Source organism: Excalfactoria chinensis, chromosome 14 (assembly GCF_039878825.1).
Source record: "Excalfactoria chinensis isolate bCotChi1 chromosome 14, bCotChi1.hap2, whole genome shotgun sequence".
NCBI lineage: Eukaryota > Metazoa > Chordata > Aves > Galliformes > Phasianidae > Excalfactoria > Excalfactoria chinensis.
Window position 1 is genome coordinate 5546480 of NC_092838.1, and position 15444 is coordinate 5561923.

At 46.2% G+C, this 15444-nt stretch overlaps 1 protein-coding gene across 2 annotated transcripts in view; it reads right to left on the minus strand.

Annotated features, from left to right (window-relative positions):
• The window catches only part of SMG1 (SMG1 nonsense mediated mRNA decay associated PI3K related kinase), a 58525-nt gene extending 54268 nt beyond the window's left edge, over positions 1 to 4257 (minus strand). For both annotated transcript variants that reach the window (XM_072348956.1, XM_072348955.1), the window contains exon 1: positions 3994 to 4257. In XM_072348956.1, coding sequence (XP_072205057.1) covers positions 3994 to 4009 — 16 coding nt within the window. In that variant the 5' untranslated portion in view covers positions 4010 to 4257. The remainder of the gene's footprint in view (positions 1 to 3993) is intronic.
• Between the last annotated feature and the right edge of the window lie 11187 nt (positions 4258 to 15444).

The following is a 15444-nucleotide window of genomic DNA, read 5'->3' on the forward strand; positions in this document are numbered from 1 at the left end:
CCCTCTTGCCATGTTCTTTTAGCACTGCTTATGGCACCTAGATGAGCCCTGGGCCTGGCTAAGCATTGAGAGAGCACAGCAAAGATGTCAAGGTCTACATCCACCCCTCCTGTAGTAACAGGGCTAACAACTCCTCCTTCCTGCTGCACTTCTTCCACTTCTTCTGCTGAACAGCATCCATCGCCACTTCCCAGGTCCCTCAGCTCTGCAGCACTCATTTCTTGCACAGAGCTTACCAAAGCTCTCCAATGGACAACAGGAGAGAAAATCAAGGAGACCTATCCGATATGTGCTTTCTTTACATGTCTTCCCATAGGCCACCCGATAGCCATTTTTGGGTGTAGCTGATCACTGCAGTTCTGGGATGCCTGTTTTCTGCAGGACTGTCTGCTCTCAAAGCTCTTTCTGCTTCCCACTGACACACTTCACATTCTTTCATCTTTCTCATATCTCTTTCTCCACTGGTTTCACATTAAAAACAAAGGCTTCCACATTATAAACTTAGGCTCCCTCATTTTACAATAAAAACAAACACCCAAAAAGCTCTTTGATCTTGTACCTTCTCAGCCTTATCAGCATATTCAGTGAACTCAGATGCCAAAGGAGATCCAGAACTACTTGTTACCAGTCCAGAGCTGTGCCTACTCCCATTCAGCACTTCCTGTACAATCCTCCAAACTTCTTTCTCAGGTTTCCCCTGACCTCTTCATAGTTACACCTCAGAACTGACCCTACAGTCACTCCCTAGCTATTAGCTTGCCTCCAACAGCACAACTCCCACCCATGCCTTCACTGCATGAACTCACCAGCACTAATTCTTGCTGTCTGTAATGGACACACCTCTGCTCTTTATAGTCACAGGAAAAGCACTGCTCTGGATATCACTTTCTCAACCTGCTTGCTCTGATGAGCTTCTTAGCTCTGTACCAATCCCTCCTGCTTTGTTTCATGTTAAACACAGGGTACTCTGCTGCTTAGGTTATAAGCTACCTAGAAGGAGAATTGCTTTTTATTGTCTTATGATGTCCAAACTGACAGAGATCTACCACGCCACTCAGTTTGGCACTGCAATAACAGAAATTACTGATTCCTAACATTGACTTACATTGCATGGGAAGCATACACCTCATTTTCAAGAACAAATTCCAAGACTGAACCCTTTAATAAGCCACCTCCAGATCTTTTATCAGATATGAAAGACTTCTCCTTGTACTCGTCTTGCTAACCTGTATCACTGTAAAAGAGACAGAAGCCCTGTTAAAGTCTTATTTTCCTTTCTCGCCTTGCCCACAGTGTGTTTGCTGAGCTGCCATCCCACACCCGTGCTCCTGCTGAGCACTAGGATGTTCATACCAACTGTTGTGCCACCCAGAGCAGTTCCCATGGAAGGTTATTATTTATTTCACTACACAATCAGGCTTTAGTACTACACTGAATCAACAGTCCACAAAGCTGGAAAGATTAGCAGAGGGGGACAAGAAAAAAAAGCAAAGAAAAACCACCACAACCACTTCATTCTTCTGTCACACCCAAGTGTTGTGTTGCCACTACTGCAGAGTCTGAAATACCACCGAGCACACACTGACACATCCATGTGCATCAGCACAACTCCTTCCTCTGCAGTGCACAGCTCTATCAGTACATATACTGCAGGAAGACCAGGCCTTGTGTGTTAACAGATAGGACAGCATTCATGCAGGCAAACTAAACCATCAAGTTCTAATTGAAAATAGCTCTCTCAGGGAAGCACCTGGGCTCCAACTTTCAGTTTCAGACTGTTTTCACCCCAAGTCCCAGCGCTCATTAGCATCACTAGAAACTGAGAGGAATCTAGGCTTAAAATGGAAATCACCCTGGTCATTTTTACTTGCACACTGATGCATGCACCACAACAAAGTTCATCTGACAATATACCCAAGCATTAGGAGTTCCCTTCTCCCCCCTCAAGCAACTTGAAACATTTCTCATTATTTTACCTATGTGCATTCCCTCCTCCACGTCCTGCAAGAAAGCACTTACAGTAGCATCACCTGTGTTAAACAAAACAATCAAGAGCAAGGAAGAGGAAGGAAACTATACTTGCATATATGCCATACTGGGGGTTGTCCAAGAGCACATTCAAAATGCTTCACAAAGGAAAAAAACTCACTGATAGATTTAAGTAATAGATCCCCTTTCAATGGACCATATTAATCACTTAAAAACGATGGAGATTGATTTACCCTCTACTCCATGCTTTAAGTGAAGGCTCACAAGTTCCATACAGCCAAAGCTGACACTGTGAGATGCAGAAACCGTGAGTGTAACCCATAGAGAAAAATGTGATCTGTGTTTGGGACCATGTGAACACTTCCAGTCTCTCGGCTCTGTCACCAGGATAAAAACTCCAAAAATTTGAGAGGAAAGAACATTAAACTCTCACAAGAGTCAGAGTCAGTAAGGAGCTGCTCTGCATTTCTCCACAGAAGCCCCAATTACACAACCTGATGGAAGCAGAACCAGCCCCTGACCACTGAGTTCCCCATGCCTGCTTCACTTTCTCTGCTGCTTTCAGATTTGTTTCTACAGTGACTTCTTGGGTGATTGTTTTAGAAACGTCATTTACAGCAGCAGTATTTGAGAGCTGAGGATGCCTCACACAGCAACACAGGGAAATGACCAAAGCTGGAGATGTGGGACCAACCAACTTCTTGAGCTGCCGTACCACCAGACAAAATATTTCTGCAATCACATTCTTAATTGCACTCCAACACAACTGAATGTGCTGAAGGCAGAGGTTTGTTGGACAAAGCCTGCTTTCTAAAAACTACAATACATTTTTTAGGCTAAAAGATAACACTTGTGATAAGTCAGTATGTCCAACCAGGAACTACTCAATGCCATCCACTGCAGGGATGCACCCCAGCTCCTGCAGGGGAGCAGTTACACACCAGAGCTCCAGGCTGCAGACCTGAAGTGAGGCAGGAGGTCAGGAGCAGGAGATCAACCTGCTTACATACTGAAGCTCTTCACTAAGGCTGAGATACCATAAGACATCACCAATGAGGACTGCTATTTCTTAGGCAAGGAAAAACGGCAAGTTATTTGAGCAAGTAGCTCCATAACAGAAGAAATCAGAATGTAAGTACCCAGGCCACATACACCTGGGCATACATCATACATCAGCCCTAAAGTGCTGCTGGCTGCTCAGCCAAAGGGCAGCTCCTGGCACAGTAATACTGAAGTCACAGCTCACAGCCCTCCCACTGCCCCACGCCAGGCACACAGACACGTTCCTCAGGGTGTGCCCTTCTGTTCCTTGCTGGCAGTTGTAAAAGCAGGATCCCACACTACGCTGCAGTTTCAAATGCACCGAAAAAGACCCAATTTAAAAAAAAAAAAAAAAAAGAAAGAGAAGTACACATAGATTTGAAGAAACGCGATTACCACAAAAGAATTTTGGCTGTTAACACAGGAACACGGAGTACCACAGCGCACACACACGGCATCAGCTGTACCAGCAACAGCAAGGCCCGGAACACACGTTCCACGCCCGACTGAAGATGTCAGCGCTCTCAGTTTCGCTTACCAAGACCCGAAGCGCCGGGCACAACCACCCCGCGGAACCCGGCGCGCCACACGAGCCCCCATCGCTCCGCTCCCGGCTCGCCCGCTTCCCCCACCCGGCACGCGACCCCCCCCGGACACGCCACGCACCGCCGCGGCCTCGGAGGCACAGGGCCGAGCCCGCAGCCCCCGCCGAGGCGGATCGCACCGCGGGGCGGCCGCCGCTCGCAGCGCCGCGAGGGCCCCGGGGCGGCGGGCCGCTCTCCGGCCCCGCCGCGCGGTGACAGCCGCGGCGCACCCGGAAATCCCTCCCGCCCCCCGCTAGGCCCGGCGCCGCCGCCCCGCCGCCCCTACAGGCCCGGCGCTCGGGAAGGGGCTCCGCGCCGCCCCGCTCCGCCGCCCCGGGTCCGGCGGCGGCCCCCCCCCCCCGGCCCCCGCCCTGCCCACCTGGGTTGCCAGTCATTCCAGCCCCGCGGGTGGTAGTGCTGCCTGCTGCCGGTGCCGCTCAGCCGAGACCCCGGGGCTCTGCGGCTCATTACCTTGCCCGAGACGGCATGGCCGGCCGGGCAGCGACGCGGGGCGGAGGGAGGGGGCGAGGCGCGGGCGGCGGCTCCTCACTCTCGCTGGGCGGGCGGCTGCTGGCTCGCGGCGGAGGGAGGGGATGCGGCCGCGGCTGCTCCGGCTACTGCCCGGCCGCGCGGCATGCCGGGATGGCGGACATGGGCCGCCCGCCCCCGCCGCGGGGCACCATGGGAGGACGGGGGCGGGCGCTCCGCTGTGTGCGCCGCGGGACGGGATGTGTGCGTGGGGAGACACCGGGCGGAGCGGGGATCCCGGCCCGAGGGCGGCGGGGGTGGGATCGCGGCCCCGTGAGGGGAGACCGGGGCTCCCGATGGCCGACCGGGAGGGCAGCCAGGGGAGCGGAGCCCCCTCATGGCGTGAGCGGAGCCTTTGGTCCGTGAGAGGAGCCGGGCGGAATCACGCCGGTCCCCCCCCATAAAAAAGACGTCGGGGCTGTCTGCAGGGATCCGCATCCCTCGGAGCGCATCAGCCCGCACGCCATGCCGTGTTTCTCCCGTTTAGATGACTGCCGGGGCTGGCTGCTGTTTGCAGCGGTCAGCAGCGAGCTGACTAATCCCTTACTACTGGTTTCTCCTTCCAGCTGCCAAAACGTGTTGCGAAAGCAGGCTGACAAAACGGCCTCTTTCTAAGCTTGGATGAGCTCTGTGTAAAGCAGACACCGCGTTTGCTGGAAGGGCATTTGATGCACAGCGCAGGAAAGCCGCCCTGCGGGTGGGAACGTGCCAAACATACCGGGAGAAAAGTCCCCTCAATTCAGGAGATGCTCGTTTTCCTAAAGGATGTGAACTTGTCTCAGGCATATTTTTATTTCTCCTATGAGACCTGGAAGCTTACGTGAGCTCATTTGATAAAGCACATTCCTAGCTGCAGAATATTTCCTTTGCTATGAAAAATTATAATGGCTCATTCAGTTATTCAACAAAGAGACCGGACCAGGCTGAACTCCTTTAAGTGCCACACTCTCGGTTTGCCATTGCTGACGGACACGAGGAGCCTTTAAAATTCCCATGTGCCCCATAAGCCAGAGTTCTGTGGGAGACTGAGTGGAGACAGATGGCGTGCTGCCGCCTTCCCTGGCTTCTGCTGGGCAGCCATGATCCCATGATGCGCACTTCTTGGCTGACGTTCCATAAGCAACGCTTGCAGAACCTACACGGATCTCAGGAAGAGCTCCAGAACGACAAAAATTGTATCACGGGGCTTCACTGTGAGTTAAGCCCATCTTGCAGGATGACCCTGCGCCCATCAGGCTGCGTTTCAACTGTCACACACTTGTGCATCGTGATTAAGTGAACGAGTTTTGCCAAAACAATCAGTTCCACAGGCTGCGATACATCGATTTGATTTGCTTTTTCACAACTGAGATGGACATCCAGAATTACGCAATATGCAGCAAAATGAAGTTTTCCTAAGTGTAGCAACAGTGCCTGCTGCACGTTTGCTCAGCCTTCCCAGCGACGTCTAACAGACTGCCAGCCACTTGTGATGCAGCAGGGGATGGTTTTTCTGCTTATTTCTGTTTATTTACGGAGTATCCCAATGGTAATGATATAAATCACTTGCAGCGAAAGGTAACATTAGTAATGCATTTCTAAATATCTTTCAAATTGATTTAGCAAGGAGAGGCAGGGAAGAAAGCTGGCACGATATGAAAAATAAATGCCTGTGCATCACAAGAGTTTAAGAACCACAGATCTAATGTTTGCTACAAGAAATTTCGTATCAGAAATCCTGTATCCTGGTGGTGAATGTGTTGTGTGGTCTGATGCCAATCACATCTGAGTGGGGTTGTCTCTATTTGTTGAACGTGTCGGTGATGTTCAGCTCTCTTAACTGTTGTTGTACACAGCCTTGAGAGTGTAAAATGACATATAGTTGCCAAATACTATTGAAGGCATATTGGATCTGTTTCTACAAGTATTGTGTTATGATTTATAGTCAATACTCTGAAGTGGAGCAATAATTACTTGTGTAGTGCTTTTTTGCTTGCAGAACTCACCCATTCATTTTGCAAAGATGGCCGAGGCTATTCAGGCACCACTTTATGGATGAAAAAGTGCAAGGAAGATGAAACCCAGCTTTTCAAAACTGCCACCTAATTGGTTTGGCACTTCATTTCGAGCAGCTTAGCAGCGAGCACTGACACTGTTAGAAATGCACTCCTTGAACCTTGTTAAAAGCAAACAAATAAGTGTCTAAGTCTGGACTCCTCCCCTCCAAAACAGAAATTCTTGGACTTTAAAAACAGGTCCTAAATCTCATAATGAGCTGATGACACTCAAAGGTACGTCTCCAGTCTGTATCCTAAGTGTGTGCTCAGCCCACCACGCCAAACTGTCCACGTAAACCCCAACAACAAACTGTAGAGTGAAGAGCACTGTGCACACCATTCTCCTGCTGTACAATCCGTGATAAGGATTTCCTTATTTAATACATAATATCAGGGTTTATTAATCTGTGCTATTTTTAGTTGGAGAAATGTGCAAATTTGTATATTTAATGTGCTTAAATAGGGTGGTTAGCACCATATTGCATCTTCACCCCTTACTGGATTATTTCCTTACTAAACAGTATGTCTAGAGAAAAAAAAAAAATCAGCATATGCTAAAGATTACAAGTCGCTTTTGGCCCTTGGCTTGCTCTGATCCGTAACAAAGCTACAGATTGAGAGAAAAACAATCACCAACCAAAGAGATGCTATTTCCTGTTCTAGAAACAGGACTCAAGCCAAGGAGCAAAACAGTATTTAACTAGAGCAGAGGAGCAAATGCCAAGATTCTGTAGCCTGAATATTGCAGATGGATGACTCTTAAAAATTACAAAGGTTTCCTAGAATGGTTACTCCCTTTACCTGCCAATTCTATCACTTAGATGGCAGAATCCTGTTTTTATCGGTAACCCAACAGATTTTCAGTTGAATGGCCCCATGCAGCACCATCTCACTATTTTCTGGACATTGTGAACTCAAAGCACGTGTGATGTGTGGCCAATCTGTGCAGGCATGGAAAACCCAGGGAGTCCGGAACATATTGTGCTGGAGATGCAGGCACAGCTCCTCGGTGCAGGCACAGGAGGTCCCTCAGAACTCCTACTGTTTTCTCCATTAAAACGTCAGCAGGTATAGTTGTCTGTGGAGATCGAGCTGCTCACTGAAGGTACTGCATATCATGAACAAACAGTGTACCGGGGCGACTTTGTTTCATCCCAGTCCTACAGAAAGGCATGTTGAACCTTTCTATTATTTTCAGTTTAAAGTCTTTAATACAAAATAAATAAATAAATAGAATAAAATCAATCTTCAATCCTACATTTTAGAATTTCATTGGAAGTGTGCTGCAAATAGACAAATAACAACAACAACCAAGTATTTTACCTTCTTTTCTTTACATAACACATTTTACTGCTGTTATAAAGCTACTTGGAGTGTAGCTGGGACAGCGCATGGAACCATCTGCTCCATTTCCTCAAGGTCTTTTAGAGGATAATTTTTACTGAACAGCATTCTTCTACATCAGTGCAATAAATACAATAAACTAACTTTGTTGCACTCACATTTTTGCTCCATTGAATTTCTTTAAGGCTATTACTTTAGAAGGTGAGTGCTTCACGTCTCTTGTTCGGGAAGTATTAGATACTTCAGTAGACAGAATAGGAGTAAATATTTGAGTTTTCCTGGCACAGATGTTCGCTTTCATTTTATTGCATCACAGACGACAGAAGTCCTTGTCTGTGGTATTTAAGCTGTTTCGTCATTCTGTTTATTAACTAATTGTTTTTCTGTTCATTATCTACATGCTAACTTCAACATTCTATATGCTATTTGCATACAACCAGCAACAGCCTACAGTTATATATAACATATAAACTGAGCATTCCATTCTAATGAAAGGTAACTAAACAAGCAGTTGTTTGAGTTACTTTAACCTGACAAACACAGAGCCTTCAACAGTTTTAGATCTTGAAATATTCAGGTCTTGAAAAGCCGAAGGAAAAATGGCAAAGCAGTAACATTTCATTCATCCAATCAGCCACAGTACATCTGTCACATTTCTGATGGGGTAAAAACACAAAGACAGCCCAAAGGAGTAGTTTCTGTGTTGGTCTTCAGGAGGGCATAAATGCTACAATCCTTTTATGAGCTTTGGAGGTTGTGCAGAATGCCTTAGAGAATGGTCATGGCACTCGTTAAGTTGACAACATCAGAGCAACTGTTAAAACAATCTCAGTATCTCTGAAAATTCTCAGTATCTCCTTTGCCCAAGGAGGCTGTGGATGCCCCATCCCTGGTGGCATTCAAGGCCAGGTTGGATGTGGCTCTGGGCAGCCTGGTCTGATGGTTGGCGACCCTGCACAGAGCGAGGGGGTTGAAACCAGATGATCACTGTGGTCCTTTTCAACTCAGGCCATTCTGTGATTCTCTGATTCTCTGAAAAATAAACCTTTTCATGAAGCAATCTCATATCTGATAGGTAGCAACACTGTCTGACAATCAAGTATGCTTTTACCTGTGCCAAATAACTGTGCCACAAGAAATAGCTTCCTCTCTTCTGTTCCATGAGCTTTCCTATCAGGCCGTGCATCCTCCATACCGTACCTGGGAGCTTGCCCAAGATGTTCTACTGCCTGCAAGCCAGACGGCATGGCTACAAATCAACTCATATTGCTGTGAGTTGGCTGTTTTGACGGATGGTCTGGTAGAGTTGTACAGTTTCTGTTATTTCTGGGGAGCCTGGGCTGAAGCTTAATGAAAAACACTGCATTCTGCAAGAGTGAAAAGCTGAATCAGGACTTATGAGAAACTGTGGATTATGAAATGCTGCACAAAGCTGGAACAGAGCTGGCTTGAACTGCACTGCACTGCAGAAAAAGACAAAGTTGAAGCAAGAAGCAGTTATCTTTTACAGTGGGTGCCAATAATATAAGACTTGTACAGTGCAGTTCTTCACAAAAATTAACAGTGCACTTGATGCTGAGTTACTTTTCCAGTGAATCTGAGAACTTCCATCTGTTGAAATAACTGCTCTCATAAATGTTCATGCTCAATAGACCCAGGCTTATATCATGGTTGTTGAAGGGGTCATTCGAAAGAGGCTGCCAGGAAAGTATCAAGCCCTTAAGGCATAATAAGCTCAAGAAAGTTTGTTTGGATGGTATAATAAATCCAACTTGTTAATTTAGCTCAGTTTGGTGCTGATAGCAGAGAGCTATGAAAATTAAAAGAAAATTTGGTCTGAGAGGTGTAGTAAAATTAGAAGTGAAACACTCAGCAAACAACCCAAGGCATTTGTCCTTTAATTTACCCCAGTTCTAATAGTTCTTTTTCTAGGCTAATTCTCCTTGCTATTTTTTTTTCCTGTGCCCCAGGTCACAACCTGACCAAGTCCTCATCTCTCAGTTTTAACTTGAGGTCTCTGGTAGACATTGATGATGTCACCAGGCATGTCACATGAGGTCATGTTTCAAGCAACAGCTCAATAACGAGGTTTTATGGGGAAAAAAAGGTATCAGAGCACAAAAGTGAGAAGATACAGGGTAAGACTCAGAGAGATCTAAGCAGCAGATCCCTGTTCACCAGAGTTCACAGCTCCAAGCTGGGCAGTCTTCCATGCAGCTGAATTTAGATGTGAAATACAACAAGAATATCTGCCAACTCTGCAGACCTTTCCCAAGCCCCATTCAGATTTTCTCACAGTTCTCCTGAGGTGTGTTTTGGTGGAAATGGACCCAAGTTGAAATCTCTGACTACAGTGCTGGCAATGGGACCAGACGTTACTAACAGAGAACCCACAGCCTAGAAGCTGGCCAAAGGGCCATGTAAACTCTGCTTCCCTAAGAAAGCAGCTAAAAGATCAGCCTTTCAGGCCACAGGGCTGTGGTGGGCAGATGTCCCTGTGGTCATGGTCACCTAGCTCCATCTAGAGCACCTCAGCAGCTTCAAGGTCTACCAGAGAGGATTTACGGCCTGGACATGAAATGACTGAAACACACCTACGTAACCGTGATTGAGTGTGATTTTTGTGAGGAAGGCTGTGTCTGCATCTGAATAATAAAACAACGTGCTTCAAATTTAATTGGATGAGAATGGTTTGTCTCCCACTGCCAGCTATGTTTAGTGCAGACTAGATACCTAATTGAGCCTGTGAAAAGTTTGAAGTGGTTGCCTCACAGCATATCAAAGAGAATCTCATTTCCTACAGAACATCCATGCATTATAACTACCAAATCATCTTCCTGGAGTGCCCTATCCAAATCACTACAATTTCCAGCCTTTGCAACACCTTCCATACAAAACACAGCTTCCTTCAAAATCCAGCTTTGGGTCAGTCCCAGGCCATGATGAAAAATAAAGCGAGTGGTCTTGTGCTTAAAAAAATCTACTTTATTGCTTTTCAAACTGAATTCTGGCTTTTTCCTCAGTTAGCAAATTTTTCATTTTCAACCCCCAAAGATCCCTTAATTGAGCTTTTGCACATTAAAAACTCCAAGGGCTTAAACAGAAAAAAACAGAAGGAAAACAGCAGATCTCATCCTGCTATCCTTACATGTTCTTTCAATTCCCTTAGGTTGTTTATACCACCGATATTCCTCTAGGTAGAAGTGGCACTTGCTTATGTTTAGCACAGCAGGACCTTGACCTAGTTGGGATCTCTGAGCCCAAAACAGCATTAGATCTAATAATTCCCCCATAGGAGAGACCAAGAGCCTGCAGTCAGTGGGAGCCTCTCCATTTAGAGCAGAGTGAGCCCTTAAGCACTCTTGCTCTCTCTCCCTTCCTGTGCTGTTCTGGACTGCCAGCTGCACTACATTTTGCCCAGTTCTGTGCAGCACAGCTGTCCTCCTCAGTGCCACAGCTCCTGGAGCTGATGAACACAGCAGCATTGTAGCCCTTTAACCCAAAGGATCTTTAACAAGCACAACCGGCCTCTCATTTGGCTGGAAAGTAATCAATAAGTGGCATAAATTTATGATCATCTTTCAGCTAAGTTCCTTCAAATTCTTTAATTAGATTGTTTAAAGTCTGAAGTTTGTAATTACTTAATTCTCTCAGCTCCTTGAACTCATTGTTCTTCATTCCTACAGGCATGGAGGCCATTCAGAAAGAATAAAATTAGCCTTGAAATAATCAGTAGTGCACAAAGATGGTGCTTCATCATGGTGCTTTTTCTTGTTATTTCTGCTTGTTGGACACAAAAACAGACAATGTTTTGCTCTCCCAGCTCATTCATTCAGATGTTTTCATAAAACACTGACTGGAAGCTGTGCTGCATTTATGATGTGCCTGATGTGCTCATTAGTTAAACACCTACTCTCCAGATAAATGGATTTCAGCCTCCCATATGCAGACCCATTTCATCAAGCCTATAACGACGTGCCCACAGATCCATAAATCCCGGCTGTATGCTTTCACCAACACGCAGCTAAAGAACAAGTTAAAGAATGTTTAAACACTGAGAAGAAAACCACAATAAGAGTGAAGAGTGACAATGAGAAATGCAGCCGCACAAACCAGAGCTGCACAGGTAATTGCTGTTTTGGCACAGGTACTGATCCGAGCTGTGTTTGAGTGTGTGCAGTATACATACATATGCCTGTATTTTCACACCAGCTATCTGGAGCAACATAACCAGTGTGCTTTAAGTCTGGAATCCAAGTTGGGGAAAAAAAAAATATATCTGTTGGAATGAAATACATCCTCTGCATTTTGAACTTCATATAATTAAAAATGACATTGCAGCAAATCACAAAGCAACCCATCACTTTTAAGATCTAGCAAATCAGACGTTCAGGGGTAGGTTTCCCTCCTCTTTTCATTCCCATCTGCCTGTCAGTGCCAGCTGCATCAAGCTGGCTCCCCAGGGCTCTCAAGGTTTGCCTCTCAGACCAGCCCAGCCCTGTGCTGGACTTTGCTGAAATGGCCATAGCCCACTGCACCACAGGAAAATGCACAGCAGCATCTTAAAGCAGCTTTACATGTGGCTCACTGAGTTTTTAAAATCAGTGGCAAGAGACAAAACAGCAGTGAGATGTGTGGAATTCCTCTTGATTCTCCAAATCCTACATCATCAATCATGTGCCATAATAAATTATGTAAATTTCATGTACTCTTCTTTTATAAAACACCTGAATTACATTAATTTATATATATATATTTAGGTTCCTTTTGCTGGATTCAGATGAACCTAACACCTTCTGAATATTCATGGACCTGTATTGCACTAAGGTGACAATTTGGAGAATATCTGCCTCCTTGTGGATTTCTGGCTATGGACTGGCTCTGATTTATCCAGGAGGGTAATGGAGTTACCATCCCCAGCCAGAGCCCTCCTGTATATTGGTGGTGAGTTACTGCAGGGCACAGACCAATATATTAATGCAAATTGGAGCTGAGATTTATGCTAATGTGTTAGGCTGTGCACTGGAGTGGGGAAGTAGGGCAGGGAGCTGGGAAGTGCAGCCTCAGCTGCCATCTCTGCTGGAGCTGCAGGGCTCAGGGGAGGAGCTGGAACTCCCACCTTCAACATATGATTTTATAATTTCATAGGCTGCCCTATTTACGTCTAATCATCTAATCATCGCCTGCTCTCTTGCACCTGCGTTGAAAGGGGTTTTCCTATGCCATTGTGTCTCTGTTGCACTGTGTCACAAGGGTTCACCAAATTCACTGCTCACTGGCCAGCACTGACCACTTCCCTGCCTGCCAGCCACTGCAAACCCCAAATGACAGCTTCTCTCATGTCTTGGTTTTCTCAGTAACGGCCTGCACTTCCATATAGCCCAAAGTGGTTTCAGCACTAGGATTCTTTGATTCCAGCTCTGCAGTTTTACAGCATGCAAATGCACATCTTTCATCTGAAATGGCTCTTTTCCAAACACAGCAGTGGCACGGAAGCTCAGCAGAACTGTGAAGCCCTGTGGAGATTTCTGCATGGGGACAGCCACACCAGGCCATGGCACACCTCTGGGTTCCTCCACACATGAGGTTCACCCTGCATAGAACCAGCCTCACTGAGGATGCTTTTTGTAGCAGTGCTGTGTCAGTGCAGGAGGCCTCAGATGTGATGGTTCTTCCCACAGCCAGGCTGAGCAGAACAGCTGAGAGGCCAAAAATTCAACATCTCTCTTCATTCCAAGCGGTGAGTTATGAAATACACATCCCTAGTGGAGCACTGGGAGTTGCTAAATGAGTTCCTGATAGTTTCCATAGCAATGGAAAAGCATGCTAAGAAGAGAAGCCATGTGAAGATGTGTGCCAGAGATAGGTCTCCTTGACAACAGCCAAGACATGGGAGCAGTGCTGCTGGAAGAGCCAGTGCAGGGTGCTCCATCGTGACGCAAGGCACTGCACAGGGGCTCCACTGAACAGCACTGAGCCAAGGAGAGATGGAACCACAGGCAGCAAGGAAACCACTCCCACACACACCTGTCATAAAGGTGTGTGTGTGTGCAAGTCAGCTCCTTTGCTTTCCTACGAGCATTATGAGTACACACAGTGCAAGGACAGATATTCAAAAATAACCAGGTTTGCTATGTTACTTATATACATAATCGTGTGCTGTCCTGTTTATTTGCCTTATGAGACACTCCTTAATTACATGATCAACTGAGACTTTACTGTAGGATCCCCGCCTTGTTGAGAACACAGGCAGATGATGCTACCCAATCGGTGAGTCAATATTTTGTCTTTTCCTTGTTGTTCAATAGCTTGCCTCAGGCTTTCTTTATTTTATACTGTACAAACAGATTCACAAAGACAAAATAAATTCCCTCCTGACGATTTCTGCAGCAGCTATTATAGCAGCAAGGTTAAATGCTACTGAACTGGAACAATGCTAAAAATACTAGCTAAAAAATAAACTCTGACTACAAAGGCAAAAAAGCCAGGAGCAGCAAGACAAAGGCATTCTACAGCTGCATCATTCACTGCTTGCTTGCAGCACTCGGAAACCAACTCATCCAGCTGTTCCTTTTGTTCCCATTTCCTTCTCCATTTACCCATATTTCAGTAAGGTTTTGCAGCACGGTGCCCATCCTATCTCCTCGCTGTGCCCTCTGGGCAGCATTGCTCCACAAAGGGCTGTGATACTCGGAGGGTCCAACAAGTGTAATTAATAATCAACTTAACTTGGTGAGCAGGGAGCTGGTCCTGCCATGGAGGTTATAATGTAAAAACAAGGTGTAGGACCCTGCTTAGTCCTTCAGGCATCTGCTGAGCATTCAGCAAAGTCCAAATCATGGACTGTCACTATAATGGCCAGGATAAACAAAGCACAGTGTTTTCAGGCAGGTAAAGCATCACAAAGTGCAGGAACATTCTGTCACTTCTGTGATAAACGAAACACATAGTTGAGCCGTTTGAGTTTTCAGTCAAAATTAAATCATATTGACTTCCTCTGGCTTTCTTGTGATTAAAAGAAGTAATTGCCCTTTGAATAGTTAAGCAATTTAGAATTAATTCCATGGTTATATCCTACTTCAGTTGCTAGCTGAAGGAGCAGATCTATCCTTATCATCCCACTGTGTTCTACCATCAGAGATCTCAGTACTCCCTGGAAACCGGGAGTCTGTGAATCTGTCTGCAGCAATGTCAGCAGAGAGTGCTGCCCCTGCTCTGAAGGAAGTTTTCTTCTTGAGCCCAAGGTGTCCTGATGAGTTGGCCCAGGCTGTGCCAGGCATTGCGTGCAAACCTAGATCTGCCAAATGAAACAGAACAACAGCAAAATGTGCCGTGGGCTGCCAATGAGACAGACTGCATCGCACAGGGTGCTGCCTCCAGGGCCAAATAAACACACACCACTGGAGGAGATGTACAGAGCTTGTGAGAGGCACAGCCTGGCAAGGAGGCAAGCACCAGGAAAAGCAGCATATCTGAAAAATAAGGGACGTTTTCTTAATGCCTTTTGTCCATGCATGCAAAGCTGGCAGCCTTGATAAGTCCTATGAGAGATTTTGCTTGTGTTGTCCAAGGAATAACATTTGTCTCCAGGACAAAAGTCACTCGATGAACATTTCAGGTCAACCTTATGGCTCACCAGGGCATCATTTTGTTTGCTGTTGTGTACCCACAGCATGAGCAGGACAAGCAGGCAGGACACCTTTCCTACACAGTCTACAGGGGCTGCTCCCAACCTATGGAGGTCCCAAATTCTCCTTGAAGCTGGAGGAACTTCCACCAAAACCAATGTGTGCATATAGCCTGGGGCAGACAGCAGCTGCAATTCAACCACACTCCAGTGATGCAGCATAAAGAGAAAAGATACAGAAAAACATTAAACAAATTGACAGTGAACTCAGATTAAAAGAAAATGAATATCCTTA